The sequence below is a fragment of the Crocodylus siamensis genome, chromosome 11 (assembly GCF_052110815.1).
Source record: "Crocodylus siamensis isolate JL-2025a chromosome 11, ASM5211081v1, whole genome shotgun sequence".
Lineage (NCBI taxonomy): Eukaryota > Metazoa > Chordata > Crocodylia > Crocodylidae > Crocodylus > Crocodylus siamensis.
In genome coordinates, this window is record NC_143405.1 from 22,736,107 (window position 1) to 22,758,826 (window position 22,720).

General features: G+C 48.4%; 1 protein-coding gene across 4 annotated transcripts in view; it reads right to left on the minus strand.

Annotated features, from left to right (window-relative positions):
- Positions 1-22,720, minus strand: part of MAPKAPK3 (MAPK activated protein kinase 3) — a 108,675-nt gene that overhangs the window by 78,756 nt on the left and 7,199 nt on the right. Inside the window, exons 2-3 of one of the 4 annotated variants that reach the window (XM_090021821.1) lie at positions 21,620-21,747; positions 20,823-20,985 (exon numbers count right to left, since the gene is read on the minus strand). In XM_090021821.1, the coding sequence (XP_089877947.1) occupies positions 20,823-20,825 (3 nt within the window). In that variant the 5' untranslated portion in view covers positions 20,826-20,985; positions 21,620-21,747. Of the gene's footprint in view, positions 1-2,977; positions 3,330-4,036; positions 4,238-4,322; positions 9,512-20,822; positions 20,986-21,619; positions 21,748-22,720 lie in introns of those variants that run through there. The other 3 variants (XM_090021818.1, XM_090021819.1, XM_090021820.1) reach the window with 3 other exon arrangements.

Below are 22,720 nucleotides of genomic sequence, written 5' to 3' on the forward strand. Positions count from 1 at the left end.
GAAAGAAAACCTGCCATCAGAAAGCAAAGCCATCTGCCAAGTTAGAGAAAGCTTTGATGGGCAAGTTTGGTGGCAGACGGAACTCACTGTTGCTTAAGCTCCACCTTCGGCACTAAGAGGATTTTTTGTTTTTGTTCAGAAGGACTTGGTTCCAGCTTAATGCTGGAAGCCTGTGGGTTAGTGTACACAGATATTTAGGTATAAAGTGTGCACACAAGTAAACCCCTGAAAAATTCCCATCTTCTCCCTCCCTTGCCACTTTTTGTCTCCTTACACAACAAGCGGTTCATTTACAAATAATTTAATATTTACATTTCTCTTTACCTTAGACGATTACCTGTCAAAAATATGTTTACTTTTTAATAGTACATCTGCACCTCCAGTTTATTTCTACCAGTGTGTGACAGTTACATCAACAAGTCATAACAACAGGGGTTTTAAAACTGCAGATGGAAGAGAAAGCATGCAACAGCAAAGTGAGAGTGCTTCCTACTAAAGAGAACAAACCACCTGCTGCCTAAAAGCTGAGCTTCTAACCAAAACAAGTTTCCAAACGTCCTCTAGCTTTTCCACAGCTGGTTGGTTCAGATCAGTTTTTCTCAATTCCAAACCCAAGCAAATGAAGGAACTGCATATACAGGATTCTCATCTAATAATGGCAGCAAACTCCGTTAACTCATTTCTGCATTTATAAGTCTCTTACAAAGATGTAGGTAAAGATCTTTCCACTCAGGTTAAAGATTAGTACCTCTGTTGCAGTGTTTTCTTCTTCGACTGCCTTTTGCAAGTGTGGCTGCTTCTCTCAGAGCCATTAGCAGATTCAACTGCTTATTTTTTTATTCAGCACAGAGAGCTATAACAATAAAATCAATATACATCCAATAAAGCATCATCTGCTATTTACACTCTTCAGGAATTTAGATATCTTAATGCCTTTCTGGCCATTCCAACAGACATTTCATCAGGACATCACAACAGGACTTCAGCAATATATCACATACATAGGATGGGACTAAAGTATCTGATGCCCCATGTATCTTGTTAATGTAGGGATTAAGAGATTTTTTTCAACATCATTTCTGAGGTTCTGGAACATCCAGGCCTGATGTTTCAGTTTCTTCCTCCATCATTAGTTCATTAGGCAAAGGCCAGTCTGTAGAAGCACAGAACCTTTAACTTGTTGAATTTCTTCTCTGAAAACACAGTATTTTAAAGGAGTATCTACATACCCAAGGACAGGGTATTATATAAATCGCACAGCCACAAAAATTGGCATTGGAATTTATCTGTTGATGAAGAACTATACTTTACAATAGAAGACATTTTAAATACAAGTCTCTCTCACAACTGCATAGAAAACCTTGAGAATATTAACCAAGTGTAAAGCAATTCAGTTAGGCCTGCTGGAGAATGCAGATGCATTGAAACAGCTCTAAAGTTAAAGTTAAATGTTCATTTTAATGGCCGAAGTCTAAAAAATTAGATTGACATGTTATTACCACGGACTGACTCACTGCTGACTGGATATTTCTCTCTCCGCCCCAAACTGCTTCCCACACCTATCTGCACGTCAGAAGTCCCAGTACTCCCACATCAACTTGCCAATATCTCTAGCCCCATCCTTTCAAACTTCCGAAAGTCAGCTATGCATTATCGGTATAGAAATTGGTGTGATAAAAACAACTGAAGATGTAGGACTGTGCAAAATTGTTTCCATGTTATTTTACGGTCACGTTTCAGCACTGATTGTATTATGTCTTTTCACATTTAATCCATTAAGCCTCCTTTTCAATAAATCAAGCTGCTGAAATACTTCAAGTCTGCCATATCAGAGGACTGAAGAATGCATGAAACCTGCTGTAGAATTCAGGTCCAGCTGGCTACAGATGAGGCCTTGTCTACACTTTGACAGGTCATGCAGTCAGTTACTAACAGATTTTTTTTTACTTTGCCAACATGTGCAGGATATAGGGCCGGGGAAGGAAAAGAGTGGTTGACATGTTCTAGACATCCTAGCTAATTCAGGTAGGAGTATAGGAGTAGTACTGAGCCTTAAGGCAATTCACATGACTAGTGTTTCAATCTGCTTAGAGACTCAGCAAGACAGATCTGTACTGGCTCACATTTGAAAGATTAACTTTACCACTGTTAGACCTAAAACCTTAATTTGAAAAGCTTAAATAATGCATAAACTGGTTGATCAGTCAATGGTTGCAAGCAAGTTTTTCCTTGTTCATTTAAAAGCTTCTTGTCACCAAAATGTGCTCACCTTGGGCTAGGGGGTAAATGCATTTGTTGTGATCTGATGCATGGAACCTGTTTTAATAGGTTCTACCATTGTGGGAAGTACAAGAGGATTCACTCCTATACCCTGAAATTCCTACCGACTGCCAGAAAAAACTATCTAAACCAACAGTTGAAAGAAAAAAGGGGGGAAAAGCCCAAAAAACCTCTCTTAAGCATTTGTTAAGACCTACCTTCCGTCATCTTTTCAACTCCCCAAACCCAGGACCCAGACTGCCTTTAGGTGCTCTTTTTTTGGTATTTTTTTCTTTAAAGGAACATTTGAGACATCTCTCAATACATTAAAAACTTCCTGATGAGATGTATTATACTGCATACAATTCTGAAACAGTTTCATGTTTGCCCACTGTAGAGTATCCATATTTGAAATGCTGGCTAACTTACAGAGGAAGGTTTTTTTTAGTTCAGGCAAAAAAAAAAAAGGAGCAGAACAATTTTACAATTGAAAATGGTTACAGAACTTCACTCAGGAACAGTCTGAAAAAAAGCTCTTGGGATTGAACCAAAATGCAACTAATCAGCTCTGCTCTCACTAACAGTAAACATTCACATGTTCAAGAATTTCCAATACACCTGGGGAATGCATCAATAGACAAGATGGCTTTTACAGGACTTGAAAAAAAAGGAACTTTGGCCTCAATATCATCTAAAAGGTAAAAAATAGTCCACATACCTTTAAAGCACATTTCTGCCCTGTCACCTTGTTAAAACACTCCATTACTTTGCCGTTAATGCCCAAGCCTAGCACCCGTTTGGAGAGTTTGTAGTCATCCGTAACTGCGTGTTTTTTTATTTCTAGCCTGACATGGGCAGCTCCCCCAGGCATGGGCTTCACAATGCTTTTGCTGTCCACGTGACCCTCTGGTTGGGGCTCCTGCTTGCCCTCACTTTGTTCCATGTCAGGGAGAACGTGGAGATAATGGAAGTAGTCACCAGATCCCCAGTTTATCTTCAATAAGGTCCTCCCTGCTCAGCAGATCAAGGCAAGTGCACAGAGTCCATTTGGAAATTCACTCAAAACTGCCCTGAATAAAAATGTAAATGAATCTTAGAAACATACTTGGGGCAATCAAATTCTACTGTCACAGGCATCCCCCTCCCCCCCCTTCTCATGTGTGGCAAGACCAGGCTTCAGAAAGACAAAAAAGTGAGTCCTACCTACTAAAGTATGTGAACAATCTGCCTTGAATCTGTACACAAGTGATAGTCTGTTATTATTACCCAGTGTCTGTGCTGTAGTACTGCCTGGAAGATCATGTATGGGCCATGATCCCTAGGTGTTGAAAACTATACAAACACAGAAAATAATAGTCCTTGCTTCAAAGTGCTTGCAGTCACTATTGAAACACTACTCCGAATATCAGGCTTGCAGTGGCTCCAAAGTCTGAAGTTGCTCAGTGAAGTCTAGGCCTTAACAAGACCTGGACTGAAAGAAGTACCTGGTGCACAGACCCAGCATTGGGGCCAGGGACAGAAGGAGGACCTAACCCCAGGGAAGAGGTTACCTAGCTTGCCTGATGCACGGGCTGGAAGAAGAGTGGCTCCACTGATAAGAGGCTACCTGCCCATCCAGGGCACAGCAGAAAGTGCCCTGCTCCAGTGCCAGGTGCTGTCCTAAGGGACAACCTGCTGGGACAAGGCCCCAGCTGATGGGTCACCCACCCATGGCAGGGCAGCAGGCCCCCCAGAGGTGTCCCCCAAGGGAGGAGCACCCTGATATTTAATCACCCACCGTAGGGGCCTGCCTGGGCACTTCAGCAGCAGACAGGAGAAGCTGAAGGAAACCCCTGGGCACAATTCCCTGCCGGCCCGGTGCAGAGGGGAGGGGAAGGGCTGATCCTGGTGCAGGGGCCCGCAGCTGGGGGAGACGCCTCGCGGCCCGCTGCTGCACAGCGACCAAACGGCAGCTCGGCCCGCCCAGCGCCCCGCCGGGCCAGGCCGAGGGGAGGCTGCGAGGAGCAGAGCGGGAGGCCGCGGGTGTCCCGGGGGAGGAAGGGGCCGTGGGCGGGCGGGGTTACCTGGCTGCGCCGCGCTGTGCCGAGCCGTCCCCAGCGGAGGCCCCAGCTCAGGCGGGAGGTGCCCGGGAGCCGCCTCGCCCGCCCTCAGGTGAGTCCCGGGGCCGCCTCCCGCGCTGGGCCCGGGGCTCCGCTCATGTGACTGCCCGAGCCGGGCCCGCGCCCGCGCCCTTCACGCGGCGGAGGCACGTGGCCCTCGCGGCTGCCCGGGACAGGGACAGGGACGGGGACGGGGACCTGGGATGGTCTGTTTTCCCCCGAGCCGCTGGGTGGGTTTTCAGCGGCGGCCCCGCGGGGGCACGAGCGAGCGGGTGAGTCAGTGGCCGCTCCCGAGAGCCGAGCTGTCCCCGGGCACGAGTGCGGCCCGGCGCGGCGCACCTCAGCGCCGCGTTACACAAAGCCGCAGCTGCAGCCTGCGGTGGCGGCCGCGGGCCCCACGCTGAGCCGCGAGCGCGGGGCGGCCTCTCGTGGCGGGACCGAGCTGCAGCCGGGCAGGGCGCTTCAGTCTCCTCAGGGGCCGTGCCCTATTTAAGTCGTCCCGGGATTTTAAGCTCGAGAAAGGATTAGTCCCCGCAGTCTAGATAACAATCACATTATTTCTACCGAGGCAAGTACAGGCCGTTTTGCGAGTGCTCTCTCTAACGGTTCAGCAGCTACTGGACTATCCAAGGTTGCTACTAAACGCAGCCCTCCCCCCAGATAAGCAGTTAACGTTTGGGTGCACATCTGAATACTCAGCCAGGATATTAGAAGTGATGGTTCCCACAGCAACTGTCACTCAGAGCTGGTGCATAGAGAGGGCTGTTGCACAGATGTGAAATGCTGAGTTTTTCGTATGGCAAGATTAGTCACATACTGAAACGGAGCTGTATTTGTTTCCATGCTAGGTTCCCCAGGTATACAGGTTTGAAGGCTTAAAAATAGATCTGACATTTTACAGAACGTAACGCCATCTGCAGTGCTGGGAGTTAGAAAAAAACAATTATTAGGACTAATGAGTCCTCTATTATCGGGAATTAAAACGGGGTTAGCAGAGCAGGGTGAAAGCCTGGAGCATGCCTTCACATGCATGGCACTACAGCCATCCCAGCCTTGAGTTATCTTGCTTTTTCAGTGAGTCTCGTGGCCTTCAGCACAGTTTGGTTACTCAGAATACTTGGTCTCTGACGGTCCCTTCTGGGATAGTCAGACTCCAGAGGAAAACACCAATTCTGGACCACAGCTGGGCACAAAACTGTCTTTATCTTTCTCTTCCCAGGATCAACTTCCTTCTAATCCTCTTAGTTTGTGGTTGGTCTCTTCTTTCTCAACAGCAGATGTCTTTGCAGCATTTCCCAGGGTAGTGACATAAGAGAAGCCTACCCCCACCCTTTTCATAAACCCATAATAATAGGTCTATCTGTCTTCCTGTAGTCACGGGGTGCCCTACTTCTCCTTTTCCTGCCTTTCCTGCCCTTGGACTCCCTTCTGTCCAAAATAGGACAAGTGGTAGTAATGGGAGACATCAAGTATCCTCATGCAGACTGGGTAAACACCTCATCGGGGCAAAGTGTAGAAATAACATTTCTGGATGTTCTTCCTAGAACAACTCATCTTGGATCCCACAGGAAGAGAAGCATTCTAGACCTCCTAACTAACACACACGGTCTGGTTCAAGAAGTGGTGAAACCCTTACTGCAAGTGCTCTGTGCCCTCTCAGTGAACTGCTTTGTTTATGTTTCTGACCTCTACTGCTCTAGGGTCAAATAACCAGCAATGACCATGGTGATTTCTAATGTTAAATTGCCATGGACAGTCAGATTCTCCCCATTTTTGGTTGGATGGGACAGGTGTTGCACCTTCCTCACTCTCCTTGCCAGGGCTGCTATGTGTTATCAGTAGGGACTACTGTAATTCAGGCCCTGGTTGGGAGAAAAGTAGGCTCACCAGAGCCAATTTCAGTTGTTTTTCAGGGCAGGCTCTCCCATGCCTTTGGCTGAGGGAGCCCAGCATGAGACTAATTACCCTTGAACAGAAGCACACAGGCTGTTTTTCATCTGTTTTCCCATCATCTCTATGAAGAGTACCTGCAGGAAACCGCTTTACTCAATCTGTGGCACAAATTTTCTTTGCTACACGGGGTGTCTTCACACTGCTCTTACTTATCTTTTCAGCTTGTACTGTGCAAAATTCATAGATTTCATAGATATTGGAGGCTGGAAAGGACCTTGTGAAGTCATCTAGTCCAGCCCCCCTGCCAGAGGCAGGAAGTCCACAGGGATCAAATGATCCCAGAAAGATAAGCATCCAAACATCTTTTGAATGAGTAGGTGCTTGCACCACCTCTGGGGGGAGTCTATTCCAGACCTTGGACACTCGGACTGTAAAGAAGTTTTTCCCTATATTGAGTCTGGATCGGCCTTCTGGAAGTTTGTGGCCATTAGACATAGTTAGCCTTTGGGTAGCCCTTGTGAACAACTGTTATCCCAGATCCCTTATATACTTATAGGCAGTAGAGCTGTACGAAACAGCACCATTTTGTTTTGACTTCCATTTTGCTGTTTTGATAGGACAGTGTTTTGTTTTGTTTCGAAAGCACTGTTCTGTTTAGTTTCGTTGAAACTGTTTTGCTGTTTTGATGCTATTTCAACATTTTGCCATAGGCCATAATGGGGAAGCACAAAACTGCCTATAACTTTTGTCATTTTTTGGCTGATTTAGATGAAGACAGCAGGGATGGTAGCCCCTTCTGAGTACATGAAGCCTGCCAAGTTTCAAGGAGATAGGTCCAGGGGTTTCTGGAAAGCTGCATCTCAAGCTGCCTACAAACAAAACTCATGTCACATGTATGTGTTAAGGCACAACAGGGTGAAAACTGCAGGCATGGTAGCCCCTGCTGAGGCCATGAAGCCTGTCAGCTTTCAAGGAGATAGGTGCATAGGTTTCTGGGAAACTGCACCTCAAGCTGTTGACAAGCAAAACTTATGACGTGTGACTGTGTGTGTGTTAAGGCACGCCCTCACTGGTGCTGGGGGCTCTACACAACACAGTAGTGTGCCCCAATGAAGTCTCCTCCTCCCCTACATCCTCAGTCTGGTCCACTGCTTTAAATGACAACAGGTAAAATAATAATTTAGTGAGGAGTAGCATCAGCAGCATCTCAGGCAACCAAACTGTCATAGAGCCTTACTTCCTCTCCTGCAGGACCTTCTTCTCCAGTGTGTGCATTAAGGTGCGCCCTCATTGTGTTCTTCCCTCTTCTTTCCCCTCCTTCTCCTTACTTTCTGCTTTCCTGGAGGCAAACCCAGCTTTAGCTTTGAAACTTGAAAGGTTTCAAAACTTTTGATATGTTTCAACTGCCCTCCTTTAGTTTTGAGGCTTTTTTGAAGTCCTTCATTTAGTTTCGCTGTTTCGAGCTTGAAACAAGTTGAAACAGTGTCAAAATGAAACAGCCCACAAAATTTCACACAGCCCTAATAGGCAGCCAGCAAGTTCTCCCTGAGCCTTCTCTTCACCAGCCAGAAGAGTTTCATGTCCCTCAGCCTCTCCTGGTAAGGCTTGCTCTCTTGGCCTTTAATCATACGGGTGGCTCTTCTCTGGACTCCCTTGAGCTTATCCACATCCCTCCTGAAGTGAGAGGCCCAAAACTGGACACAGTATTTCAGCTGTGGCCTCACTAAGGCCAAATAAAGTGGGAGGATGACATCCCTGGTTTTGCTTGAGATGCATTGGTGGATGCATGCCAGAGTTTGCTTTGCTTTGCTAGCCACGGTATTGCATTGGTGACTCATGTTCATCTTGTGGTCAGTCAAGACCCCCAAGTCTCTTTTGATTGTGATGCTAGCAAGCATAGCACTGCTGAGCCTATAAGTATGATGCTGTTTTTTTCTCCCAAGCTGGAGTACCCTGCATTTCTCTATGTTGAATGCCATCAGGTTTTGGTTCTCCCACTTTGCAAGCACGTATCCCCAGCCTGTCCTCCCCCATAGATTAGCGTCGGCCACGAACTTTGCCAGTCTGCATCTGATGCCCGAATTCAGACCGTTAATGAAGATATTGAAGAGTACCAGCCCAAGCACTAAGCCCTGGGGGACTGCACTAGTAACTTTGCACCACATTGATTTGTTCCCATCAACTAGTACCCTTTGGGTCCAACCTCACAGCCAGTTCCCCAGCCATTGGACCATGAGATGGTTAAGGCCACAGTTCCCCAGCTTGGTCATGAGGACATCATGGGAGACCAAGTCAAAGGCTTTCTTGAAATCCAGATAAATGACATCAACCTTGTCTCCCTTGTTTAGGCAATGCATCACCTGGTCATAAAAGATGAAGTTGGTCAGGCAAGACCTTCCAGTAATAAAACCATGTTGGCTGGTATGTAGTAGGTTGCCTTCTGTTAGCCTGTTACAGATGGACCCCTGAAAATTTTCTCCAAGATCTTTCTGGGATGGATGTGAGACTGATAGGTCTGTAATTCCCTGGATCTTTGTTCCTCCCTTTCTTGAAGATTGGGACCACGTTGGCTCTTTCCTGCTCTTCTGGTACATCACCCAAGCACCACAAGGTTTCAAACATCTTGGTCATAGGGCATGCTATGATGTCTGCCAGCTCTTTTAAGACTCTCATGTGCAATCTGCCCGGGCCCGCAGACTTATGGATGTCAGGCCTCTCAAGGTGTTGTCTCACTTGATCTACATCAATTGTGGGCCCATCTCCCGAGCCCTGGATGCTTTTCATCCTGTCTGACAGCGTGACCCCCTTGGGCAGGTGGAAGATTGATGCAAAGTAATCATTTAGGAGATTGGCCTTTTCTTGGGTGTCAGATGTCAGCTGCCCCATTTGATCTTGCGAGTGGCCAGTGTTGCTTTTGTTCCTCCTCTGACTTCCTACATATCTGAAGAACAACTTTTTGTTATCCTTGATTCTGGTGGCTAGCCTGAGTTCGGTTACTGCTTTCGCTTTTCTGACTGCTCCCTACAGGTACGGGCTAGTGCTGAATAGTCTTCCTTGGTGATGATTCCAGTTTTCCATCTGGTGTAGGCTTCTCTTTTAAGTTTCAGGAGACCCAGAAGTTCCTTGTTAGCCAAGGAGGCTTCCCTGCCCTCTGACTGAAGTCATAGACATTTAAGGTTGGAAAGGGCCTCAGGAGGTCATCTAATCCAACCCCCTGCTCAAAGCAGGACCAAACTAAGGCTTTGCTTAGCTGGTTGGATGTGGGGTTAGTGGGGTGATGCTGAGAGGGAGGGAGGAGGGGTGGGTTCTCCCCTGCTGGGTGACTGCCTCACAACCGCGTGTGGGGCAGGGCGCAGAGTCTTCTGAACCCTACTTTGCTCTGATGCCATATGGGAGAGCAGGGGAATTTTCCCCTCCCCTTCTTTGTGCAGTGAGGCAGAGTGGGGCTTAGGAGACCCATGCTAGGTACCTGCCCCCACAGCCAGGTGTGGGGCGCAAGGTACCCCCACCTCAGGGATTTCCCCCCACCCGGCATGGGTCTGCTGAGCCCCACTCTGCCCCAATGAGCGGAGAAGGGATGGGGGAAATTCCCCTTTGCTCCTGCAGTCCAGTCTTCAGAGAATGGGGCATAGCAGGTGTGAGGCTTGAGCACCCCCTCCCCGCACTGGGATCTGGTCTCACTCCAGCCCAGCTTCCCCAGGAGACAGACAAGTTTGCCTATCCCAGAAGACAAATAACGGCTTTATAAACTGGCCCAGGAGCCTGGATGTGTCTCTGCCCAAAGGTCCTTCTCTCCATGCAGCAGGACACTCCAAGGACTCACTGGATTGCTCTGTGGGTGCAAAGACAGTGAAAAGAGCTTCTTCCCAGTCCCTCCTGCCAGTCCCTCCGGTGTTCCAGCAGCTACAAATACAGTGCTGCACTACCCTGCTCTCAAAGCCATTACCTTGCACTGAGGCAGTTCAGGTGGGGGTGTATGTAGACTGTAACACATCAGGGTCCCAGGGGTGGCTGTGACGCCACATATTGGCTCTGCAACTGTGCCCCGTGTCCCCAGTGGGCCTTCATAGATCCCTCCTAGTAATCTGGCACCCTGTTTTGGTGACCACCCTCTTCATCGAGCACTGGTGTTATAGGTTTGGTTGTATACTTGCTTCGCCAACCCCGCTTCTTGCCTGCCACAAGTTTGCTGTTATCCCAGTGGGGCGGGGCTAGTTCACAGGTCCCTCGGTGTCCCGGGTTGGCCTCGTCGGTTACGTACGGGGCTCCTGCCACCCCTACACCCTGGCCTCATGCCACCTGTGGTCTCCACCTGCTCCGTGATGGGCCGTCAGACTCCTTCCCCGCTGGTATAGATGTCCCAGCCCTATAACACTGTATAATTCCCACCACCGATCTGTCACCCTACACCATCAGCAGCGTACTTCCTCAAAGTGTTCCTTCTGTAAGGCCTACCTCCCTGACCTACCACCAGCGCCCCTATGGTCTGGCCCCGGGAGTAAACATCTCCTGGATGAATATATATATATAGTGCTGTCCCCGTATCCTTCAATCGCTGCCTTCTATTCTAGGTGGTGATCCCACCCCGATCTTTCTCTCCCACTGGGCGAGCCTTCAGCCTCAGGCCCCTCTTCGGTGCTTCCCGCACCCAGCGCCACGGCACTTACTTCCTGTGGCTCGGGATCTTCCTGGGTGGTCTTGATCCTCCGCTGCTCACCCGATCTGGCGCTGCAGGCTTTCTCTGCCGGTGATCCCACTGTTCCGCCTCTTCTCCCGGCTACCAGACTCTCCAGCACTTCAGCTCGGCAGCTCTTGTCCTGCTGGGCTGTCGTCGGGGACGGCTTTGCCAGCCGTTTGTTCCCCTCTCCATCCGCCACCGCCAAAGCAGCGGCCACCATTTTTAAATCTCCCAGCCAGCGGCTGACATCACCGTCAGCTGCTGGCCGCAGCTATACATAGACGCGGCTAACGAGCTGCACGGGCTCTCCCTCCACTGCGGCGTCCTGCTCTCCCGGTAAGTCTTCCCAGCCCCTTCGGGTCCCGGGACACCCCGCTCCACCCCTAGGGAGACCTCATGTTTCTCCTGCCACACCTTGATGGAAATATAAATGAATGGGAGGCTGCCCTCAGACTTTTGTGTAGCTCTGGTTCCACCGAACCCCTACTAGAGTGCCCGTCACTCTACTAGTCCTCGCTGGTCCCAGGCCCCTGCCTCGGCCTCTGTAGTCTCAGGCTGGACCTGTGTAGTCAACTGTGCCCAGCCAGGCACCCAAAGCCTTACGGGCTAATTGCGTGGCTCCAAATCCTCCCCTTTACCACGCCCCATGCCTTGTGGGTCTTATGGTAATGTTGTTTCTTCTGTGGGGCTTTGGCCTCCTCAGCCTCTGCCCCTTTAATCTAGCTAGGCCTTCTAGCCTAGGCACACTGAATTGGATCTGGCATTGAGGCTCTAGGTCTCGCTTTTCCCTCCTGTCACTGGGCCCCTGTCCCCTGTCTGGCGGGCCCCAGGTCCCTATGTGGATGTGCCCTCTCTCTTTCTCTCTCTCTCTCTGCCCACTCTAGGCTTAATAACAGCTTGAGCCTGCTCCTGGCAGGGCTCAAGTCAGTCAACTGCTCCTGGGTACTAATGAGGCCTCCTTACCTCCCCTTCCAGCCTCATCCCAAACCACCGGTATAGTGTGCCTCCCTGCCAGGGTACCTTGCAAGTTCCTTGAGCCTCCCTGTTGCTGTAGGCAGCAAAACAGTCAGCCCAGCATCCCTGGGTGGCTCCCCTGGGCAGGAGCTCCTTCCCCTGTGCCAGCCAGGGAGAGACTACCCTGAGTCAGCCTCAGCCTTGGGCTTATAAGCTCCCAGAGCCCTGCCTACATCCAGTCAGCTGACTGCCTCAATTTGCCCTGTTGCCGTGGCAACTGGAAGCTGCTGCATCCTCTCTGCTCTGCAGTGTTCCCAGGCTGGGGTGCCTTTACCTTAAAGTAACAGAGAGCCCAGGGCTCTCTGTTTACACAGGTGAACTGCCTACCTACACATGCCCAGCCCAGGGTCAGGGAGCTCAGGAACATGACAGTGCCTCATATCTCACTGTGCCTACATGTGTAATGCAGCCACAGCTCCTCACACAGGCACAGAGTGACCAGCCTCTGGACTCCCCCACCTCTCCCCTTCCCCCTCCCTGGCTGGCTCAGAACCCTGCTCCTCCTGGCTGTTCATCACCCTACCTCTAGGCACATCCCGTAGAATCACGAGGACAAATGAGACGTGACTTTTCACAAGTGAACAAAGAAATAGGACTTTTTGCAGTCTGATTCTCATTCAGGAATGGACAGGGTACAAACGGTTTAAAAATAAAACGGGGCCAATGGCCACTCTAACCTAGGATCTGCCACACTTTACATACTCCCTTTTGCCCTAGGCATGCCAGACTCAAAAGACAGAGAGTTTTATGCTGCTGGAAACTATTCATTGTGGTGGTCCTCCAGGATTATGGGGAGAATTAAAAACAATAAGAAGCTGCATTCTCCTCTACAACTGCAAACCTCACAAACGAAGAGATGCAGAGCTGCACTTGTGCACACATTAATATAACTGACTTCTCCCCTGGCCAAGCTTAAATTAACTTTTTTTAAAGAGAATAAAAGTTCATAGCGAGTCACTGTAGATATATGTTTATATCCCAGAACACTTGGGTAAAGTCAGCTCAGGAAATAAACTGGAATTTGAAGTACAGGAAGCGCTTTTACAACATTCTAATATTGCCAGGAATGGTAGGTTTCCTGTAGCTCTTAAATAGCTGGTCACCTCCATTCATTCTTGCATGTCATCTGGAGATACCATCATGAATAGCCGCAAGGCATACCTAGCAGGGTTCCCTTGCCCCTTGCAAAGAGATGCTTTCCTTCCCTCTCTGTTACTCTAACCAGTGCTACATCCTCCAAGGCCAGCAATACCCCTGGAATGGCAGAAACAGACACTAACAGTGCGATACCACACTGTCTGCTGACAAGTCAGCCCCTAGTGGAGAGACATATCCAAGGGAGTGGGAAATGCAGTACATCTGCCTCCCCCTGCAGTGTGACCAGCCACTTATTGACTGTACCTGGAGATAGAGGACTTATCACCACCAGGATCTCTTAGGACTGGGAACTGGCTCTGGAGAAGGCTGGACATTAGAAGGCACTACTTCACAGTCAGGGCAGATAGGATCTGGAACCAACTTCCGAGGGAAGCGGTGCTCACTCCTACCTTGGGGGTCTTTAAGAGGAGCCTTGATAATTACCTAGCTGAGGTCATATGAGGTCATATGAGCCCAGTAGTCACTCCTGCCCAGGGCAGTGGGCTGGACTTGATGATCTGCTGACCCTACATCTATGAAACTAAGAGATGGCATTCCAGAAATTACAGGGAGACTGAGGCTTTCTTTCTGAGACTGTAGATTCAGAGATAGGAACCATGGCCATTCACTACATTTTTCCCCTTCCAGGATCACCACCTGCAGCTTCTAAACCAGGGGTGGGCAATTATTTTGGCTGGAGGGCTGCTTAACAAGTTTTGGTGAGCTGTTGAGGGCCACAAACATAGCCCTGCCACTTGACAGGTGCCCCACGCCCTGTTTGTCATCTTGGGATTGGAAGTCCTGCTCCTAACCCCTGACCTTTGTCACCTGAAGTCCCTCCCCTTGCCCTAGAAGTACTCCTTGTGGGTGGGGGCTGCCATCTTGGAACCGGAAAAAACAAATCATATACTAAAAATCAAACATCTACTATAGCATTTTAATTTTATTTAAAAAAAATATGTTGTCCTGATTTATGTGTGTTTGCATAGTATATATAAAGGCCATTGCATAATAGCTCAAAATACAAACTTACTCTTGTACATTGTGTATGTTGGGGATAAAGGAGTGGACATTGGGGGGTGTGGTTGGGGGATTGTGTGGCTGGGGAGTAGGTGCGTTGTGGGGGTGTGGGTATGGGGTGTGGGAGGTGTGTGTATGTTGGTATGGTGGGGGGTGGAGTGTTTGGGAGTATATGTGGGGGCTGTGGGAGGGTGTGGGTGTGTGCTTAGTGTGTGTGTAAGGGGACAGGTTCCTTGGAGTCCCTGGAGTGTGCGAGTCCCCACAGCTGGATGTGGTGGTAGTAAGTGGGGCCAGCCCCGCCTGGCCCCATAGTACTCAGCTCTCATGCTGCCACCAGTGTCCCTGAAGCTGTGTGTGGTGGCAGCATGCAGGACTAGGGTGGTCATTAAGGTACCTCAGGAATAGAGGACAGTACCCAGTGACCCCCCCAGCATCCCGAGGCTAGGAGGGCATGGTGAGCTCCCGCAGGTGGTGGCAGTGGTGGGGGCGTGGCGGTGGTGAGTGGGGAGCTCCCACAGGCAGCCATGGCGGTGTCAGTGGTGGGGGCGGGCCAAGTGGGGAGCTCCTGCAGGCAGCTGCAGTGGTGTCAGCGGCGGGGGAGGAGGGGGGTGCTAAGCACTGAAAAATAGAGGACATAAAGGCGTCCAGTAAAGGGCAGAAGTTTTCTGAGGACCAGAAAACCAGACTGTCCTCTATAAAACTAGACAAATGGCTACCCTATGCGGGACCAGCCCCACCTGACCCCATAGCACATGGCTCCCACCTGAGTCCCCAGCTGCATGTGGCAGCAGCAAGCCGAATCAGCTCACGAGGCCCTAGTCCCCAGCTGCATGTGAAACCAGCCCACCCGGCCCTATAGTACTTCCTCCAGATTCCCCAGCTGCACATGCCCATAGAGTGTGGGTCCCGTGCTCCTGCAGCATGCAGGGCCAGCCTGGCCAGGCCCCACAGCATGTGGCTCTCCATGCTCCTGGCTCCCTTTCCCCCAGTGGGAGTAGCCTGGTGGGGCCCTTACCTGAATTTCCACTCTCCTGGGAAGGAGGGCTGGGAAACAGCCCGTGGGTCATCAAGCAAAAGCCTTTGCCAGGCAGAAGCTTCTTGTCTCTAGTGCTGGGGTGGGTCAGGCCAGGCTGGGGTGGGGGTTGGTTGCTTAACAACCAGAGCTGCATCTCCTGCATGGAGGCACTGGCTTGCAGAGTGGCAGCTGGGGGCTAGGGCCCATGATCATTCTTTCAGCTTATGGAGGGGCCCCATGGGCCCGATGGAAATTCCTGGTGGGCTGGATCCAGCCTGTGGGCCATATTTCGCCCACCCCTGTTCTAGACCCTTAGAGAATGAGGTGATGGCAGCCACAAAGTATGTTGCTGATCTGATGAGCTGAAAGAAGCAGAGCAAAAAGGAATGCCGGGGGAACATGCTGACTCTGCTACAAACTGAACTGGAGCTGTGGATGCCTAGGGAGATCCCATGGAGTTTCACTGAAACTATTGCCTGGAAGTGATAGGTTTGCAGAGAGAACCCAGAGGCAAAGAACCTCACCCAACCCCACAGAGGTTCACTCATTGCCCTTACTGCCGCTACTCAAGAACTCTTGAACACAAGAACATCTGGGATGCCATGCCATGACTTCTCTATGGGGAGGAACACCGTGCCTTCTGGGAACCAAGCTGTTTCAACCCTCACTGCAACTCTACTGCATTTGTGCTTAGTTTGCTTTCCCCCTTTGCATTTGCTGCTAGCACTTGGCTTTCTTTATAATCCAGTTTTAATGCCCTACCCATGTCTACACTGTTTAATTTTGCACTTGCTTTGAAAAATAAAACGCTTTGTTTTGACTTAATAGCTTTATTGTTCATTTCATCCAGCACATACAAAAATCAGTGGAATGAATTTCCTCATCAGTGACCCAGCACACACGAGAATGGCAGGCCAGACACATTAATGCTGGGTATTAAAAGGCCCAGCTGAATAGCTGACAAATTTCATAGGGAAGGAAAAGATTCATAAATATAAATCATGTCTCTAAAGAGAGGAAGAGACCTTTAAGCCATTCTTCCCACTAGAGAGTCCAAGGGCCTCCACCTAAACAGGTATACAAAAAAAAAAAGGATGAAAAACACATAGGGTCAGAATGGTGCTTAATAAGGATAATTTATACCAACCCATAGCACACTGACAACTTCCTTCTAGCATCAGGGCATATTTATAAGCCTCATCCAGCAGGACTACAGCAGCCAGATTTGTCCTGGAAAGCAAAAAAGAAACTTTCTCTTGCTCTGCACAGAAGTTTCTCCTCTTAGGAAGTTTTCCCTGAAACATACAGCTGATCTTTGCACTCCAGACAAGCACAACAGTTCTGTGCACACAGCCCTTTAAAAAAAGATTGCAACAATATTTCTTAGCAGCAGCAGATCAAAGGTCTAATTTTTTTCCTCAACAGTTTGTTTTTAAGCTGCAAAATGTTTACTAAGCAATCTGAAAGAGATGCAAATATCTGTTGCTCACCAGATGTAACTTTTACTGTTGTGGCAGGCTTGCTGGGCTTGGTAGACCCTGAATGGGCAGGGAAGGAGGCAGGACAAGAGGCTGCTCCCCCTCTACTCCAAAGCCTTGGGGGTGGGAGGGGGCGGGGAAAGGGCAGGAGTGGACTTAATTGGGAATTGCAGTTGCAGCCCCCCTAATTGGTTGATTTTTAGTCTGGAGGCGGAGCCTCAGAAGGGGATATAAGGGGGCGCAGTTGGCGAGGGATGAAGAAGAAGGAAGTGGTCCTGGGGCTGAGAAGAGCTGGGAGAGCTGCCCAGCAGGCATATCTGGCTGCCCAAAAGAGCCCAAAAGACTCCGCTGCTCCCTGGAAGTAGTGGGCAGTGCAGGCGTTGCTGCACAGAGGGTCTGCAAGGGACCGAGACTCTGGGAAGTGCAGTGAGGTAGCTCAGGTCTCCAGCCCCGGCACGCATCTGGGCTGCAGTGCAGGCGTCACTGCATGGAGGGTCCACAAGGGACCAGGACCCTGGAAGCAGCAGTGAAGTGGCTCGGGTCTCCAATCCCGGCATAAGGCTGGGCTGCTGTGTAGGCATCACTGCACAGAGGGTCCGCAAGGGACCGAGACCATGGGAGCTGCAGCGGGGCAGCTCGAGTCTCCAGCCCTAGCACGAGGCTGGGCTGCGGTGCAGGTGTTGCTGCACAGAGGGTCCATGAGGGACTCGGGACCCTGGGAGCCACAGCGAGGTGCCTCGGGTCTTCAACCACAGCGTGAGGCTGGGCATGGGAGCCAGTGCTACCGTGGGGTGAGTCACTGAAAGGTCTAAGACCCAGGAGAAGGAGGGGCTGGGTGGTCTGGGACCCATTTCCTGCAGTGAGTCCACAAGGGCCCCGGGAACGGAGTGGTTCCTGAGCGTGGGGAAGCAGCATTCAGAGCAGCACAGCCCTTGGTATGCACGAGGCAGCCCAGGCCTGCAACTCCCCCTAAGAAGGATTGAGCCACTGGGACACGTGAGCAAGCCACGCCACTCTCCTGAGGCCTGGACTGAGCCCTCTCTGGAGAAACATTAGCCAGGCCAGGGAGCTTATGAACTCTGTCCCACCCAGCTCCTTGGGAGATGTGGGTCAGTAGGGAGATGGGTCTCCCACCAGGGAGTGACCCTTGGGGAAGGTAGCTTCAGTCAAGAGACAGAAGGAAGAGATCCCCTAGAGGAGGGGAACCACTAGAGAACTCCTGCATCCTTATATTTTGGAGTGTTTATTGATTTTTGATATACACTGTGCATTTTGGAGTCTTCTCTACTGAGACATGATAGGTAAGAGGGAACTGCAAGTAGACTGCAGTTTCCACCCCCAGTACGTGTGCCCTGCTGGCTTCCCCCTTCTGTTGGTGAGGGGGGACACTCACTTTGGGGACACCCACGTTACACTATAAAAATCCTTACATATCTTTTTCATCCAGAAGAGGGGCTTATTCATCCTTATTTCTGTTCCCCCTTCCAATTACTGGTTTTCATTTTATGTTATTTTGACCAAAATGAAGTAGGACTAATATCAGCTTGTTTGTTTTAGATATAAAAGTATTGCAATGACTCTGCCATACTGTGTAATTCATGTTGTCTGATAAATGTATGTAGGTTTCTGTGCTGGAATGGGCATTTTGAGGTTTCTTTGGTCATAAAATTCCAGTTTCTTTAATCTAAATGCAGTTTGTACAGACACGTGAATCTTCATCTTTATCCTCCTCTTCAGCCAATTAAAGTGTTATAATTTCTCTTAGAAGCATTTTGCAAGGAGCAAGCATGCTGGGGCATGACATTCCTTTGAGTTGGAAATTTACCTCCCTACCCCTGGGAAGAGAGAAGAGAATGAAACCTCGGTGCTGTATTTCTCCTCAGGTTAAGCTAGTAGAGTACTCCCACAATGCTAAATCCTGCCCTTCTCTACTCCCAATTTTAGATCTCCCAGGGAACAAGGGTATTAAATATGATAGAAAATTACGCTGAATATCCTGGAGCTTCCCTTTGTGCTTCTGGCAGCATGAGTGGCTTAGAATCCTTTTGAGATACTAATGGAAGAGATACTAACAGGCCCACTGTAACCGATTGTGCCATGGGGCATTTTTCATTTGAGCAGCATTTTTATTGATGCTTGCTTTTTTGAAGTTTTGAAAAGCTTTATTATTACTAGGTAAGAGCTCACTGGGGGAAAATTCTTTCATCTTTATTTTAAAAAACCCCCATAAGATTCTAAATTAAATATAATCCCTGTTTTTTGTTTGTTTGTTTTTGACATAAAAGAAACATGTGACTACCACAGAATTTAGACATTAGCCCATTCCCGCTGTGGTCCCACAACATTTCAGGGGTTGAGGAAAAACAACCAACCAATCAAAGTAAAAGCTCCAATTCTGCAATGACCTGTGTGTCAGTGGACCCCCGAGTCTTTATGTAAGCACAATGAGGCTGTAAATTTTAGCCAACTTTCTGTCTAGTGGTGCCATTTTCATACAGGTATTTCTTATGTCTAAAATATTTTGTTTCTTTCATTAGACCAACTAAAAAACAAAACATGCCCGATTTTAGAACAAAAGGGAAAACATTTATCACTTAAGAGTCAATGTTCTGATGGCCGACACAGAATGCAGAATACACTAATGCATCTCAGTTCCCTACCTTAAAGCAGGTGCAGCCAACCTGCAGCATGGGTGCCAAAAATGGCCCAGGCAGTCTCTGTGTGTGGCACATGGAGAGGAGACGCAGCATAGTGGCAGACAGAGCAGGAGGCAGAAAGCAAAGCAGCAAATGGAGTAGGGAGCACAGGGAAGGAAGCAGAAAGCTGAGAGGCAGATGAAGCAGGGGAAGAGAATTGGAGTGGCACTTCGGGAGGGTGCAGGGCAAACTGGTGGCACACATGCCAAAGAGTTTGGCCCCTATTGCTTTAAAGGTGGGAGTCCATGTCACAAAAACCTCCCTCACAAGTGGTAATAGCTGGTCAATTACCCTCAGTTAGAGTCTTAGCAGACATGTCATATGGCATGAGACTGGTCATGGAGACCCAACTTCCCGTATATCTGTCAAGTTAGACTTTTCAAAAAAGATGAAGACATTTGCATGGGATGACAAGAAAAGGAACTTTCACTGACCCTTGCTCTGTAAACAGAGAGGGCTTTAGTGCGTAGGATACATTAGACCAGCACCAAGCTTATGAAATTTACATAGAAAAACTTTGGGCTTAGGAATCTTATTCTTCTTCATGACCAATGCAATGGTTCAGTCAGTCAGTTTTCACCTACAAAATGTATGACATTTAAAATTAAAATTAAAATTAAAACATGACAGTTAAAAATGCAAACTTTAAAAGTACACTTTTAGTTTCTCTCATTCCTTGGAGTCTCAGACCAGCAGAGACTCCATATGCTGAAGAAGGGTGACTGTGCCCAAAAGCTTGCCTAAAACTTCCTTTCCAGCTACTCAGTTGGTTTAATAAAACATATCACTCAAAGAACTTTGCCTGCCTATGTCCTTAGCCCAACATGGCTACAACCAAAAACCTATGCTGGAATAACATATTTTAGCCCCTGTAAACCTCATTCCCCATGTGCACACTCACTGCCTCACCATACACTTTACAACAGTGAACATGCCCCTCTAGGCTCTCATATAGCTAGCAACTTATAAAAGGCTTATTTCTACTTGGAGTTACAGTGATTTAAAAGTTAGGTGTAAATCTATTAGTCAAATGTATTAGTAGCTCTTTACAAAAATGTGCCTTACAGTAGGTTGACAAAGTGTCCCAATGGAAGGGCAGGCACATCATCATTTGACAATCCAAAAAGTATCTTAAATATATACTGGTAAAGAAGAAACAGGATTTTCTAGCTATAGTATTTGTAAATTCAGCCTCTTCCATATTGCTTGCTAAATGTTTAGCCAGTAAGAAGCCACATGGTTATTAAGAACAGAGGAACAGTATTGCAACATCCATTCTCAGAACCATCAAAAATGAATAAATCCTAATAAAAAGAAATCAGTCATCCTTGTAAAGGTGAGACTTTTAAGAACATGACAAACAGATTTTTGATGGATGTCACAAGTATACATCAGAGTGGTTTCAGAAGAGATGATTGTATCTATCAATAAAGTCCTTACCTGCATGTATCAACATATTCCACTGTACTTTTGATCATAATCCAGACTTTAAACCACCATGTGGAGGAAAAGGAAAGACTCCATGTTGCTTACCATCCCCTCCAGCTGTAATGTCTTTGGATATCAAACTCTCTGCAGCTTGTCTTCAGGGGACCAGAGAATGGGCCTGTTATCCTCCATTCAGGGCAGTAAAGATTTTCTTAAGGAGAGATTTTTGTGAGGCTTTTTGACAGAGACCAGGGATGCTAGAGGTGAGCTGGGAGAAAGGAAAAATATGTTTGTGGATTTTAAAGGACCTTCCTAAGAGTCTTTATTTCTATCAAGTACATGATAGGCTAAAATAAAATTGCATATTTATTTATCTATACACCATCATCCAGACCCCCTTCAGAGCTGCCTGTCTCAAAGCAATCACAATGACAAGGAAAACAAAACAGAACAATAAACAGTGAAGCAAATAGTTTCTCTTATCCAATCTTCTAGGCAGAGATGACCATAGCAGGTGTGGGACCCAGGAGGGAGAGTGGCAAGCCACCAGATGCAAACCTGACCCATCTCTGTGGGCCCCCCTAAAGCGCGGGGCCCTGGGCAGTCATCCTAATTCACCCCCCACCACCCCAGGGACAGCCCTGCTTCTAGGAAAGGCTATCAGCACAGCTTGACTCCTTCCTTCCTATCCTCCGCATGAGGATAGCACAGCTGTATCATAATCAAAGAGGCAATTTTGAGGTATAATTGTAACGTCCCCCCTTATTTCTCAGAATGCCTTGCCCTAAGCCTGGAGCAGTAAGATGTAAAAAAACCAAAAAAACACAACATTTCCTAGTATTTCAGGGAGAAGCAATCTGGGAACTAGCCAGTATTGGAAGAGAGGGAAGTCCCAAGCTCACCTTGTCTATGGAATTTTCTATTTATGTCCTACAACCAGAGTATCTGCATGAGCTTCTTTACAAACTCCAAACTGCATCCTCAAGACCAGTTCCTCCTTTCAGGAAGCAAAGGTAGAGTACCAGGAAAACTGAAATCAGAATAGTATTGGCCTATATACCATTATTTCATGAACCTGGGTCTGTACACGCTATTACAGGCCACTTGCATAGTAGTCATTAAGATTTAGAATATCCCACTCCTCTAACATTCATTGTAGTCTGAGGTCTGGGATGTCTCTCTTAGTATATTGCAACATCTGTTGAGAAAATATATGACACGCTGGGGCTGTGGGACTACTGTGCTGATATATATGGCTTGGATTCATGACTAGTACTCGCAATTTGGCCACAAGATTGTGTGACCTGGAAAGGCAGCGGTAGAGTGGCAGTGTTACATCCAGCTAGCAGCACTCGCTGTGGGCATACCATTATTATATGAGGCCCAAGGATTTGATTCAGAAACATGTGCAGGTGGGACAGGTTACTGGGACATCAATGAAGAAAACTGAGGATTGCATTTGAAGGTAAATTGTCACAGCCTTCTATTTTTTTGGTTCTCTTAAATCAGAAAAGGTTGAGTGATCCAGGGGTCAATTCAGGCAAATCATACACTCCACTCAAGGTTCAGGTCCTAAATATTCCATCACACATGTTTTGACTCCAAATGCCAGTGCCAGGTGCAGCTCAAGCAACAGGATATGTCCAGAAGCATGGTCTAGGGAAGGTGGGGGGCAACACAGGCAGCCTCTGCATGTGGCATGTCGCAGACTGGGGAGGGGACAGGCAGTACAAAGGCAGAAGAAGAAAGGAGACCGACAGATTGGGCAGGAGAGGGGATCTGAGCAGCAATTTTTTTGTGGGGGGGAGTTGGGTGTATGACTAATCTGTGGCACATCTGTTAAAAAGGTCGGTGCCCACAAGTCTGGGGAAAGGGCACAAAGTTATCAATCAGGAGATCTGGGTTCACAGTTTGTGCGGTTTGGTCTACACCCTTGGGCAGGTCATTTTACCTCAAGGTCCACTTTCACTTCCTCCACCTTTGTCTTGTCAGTTTATATTCTA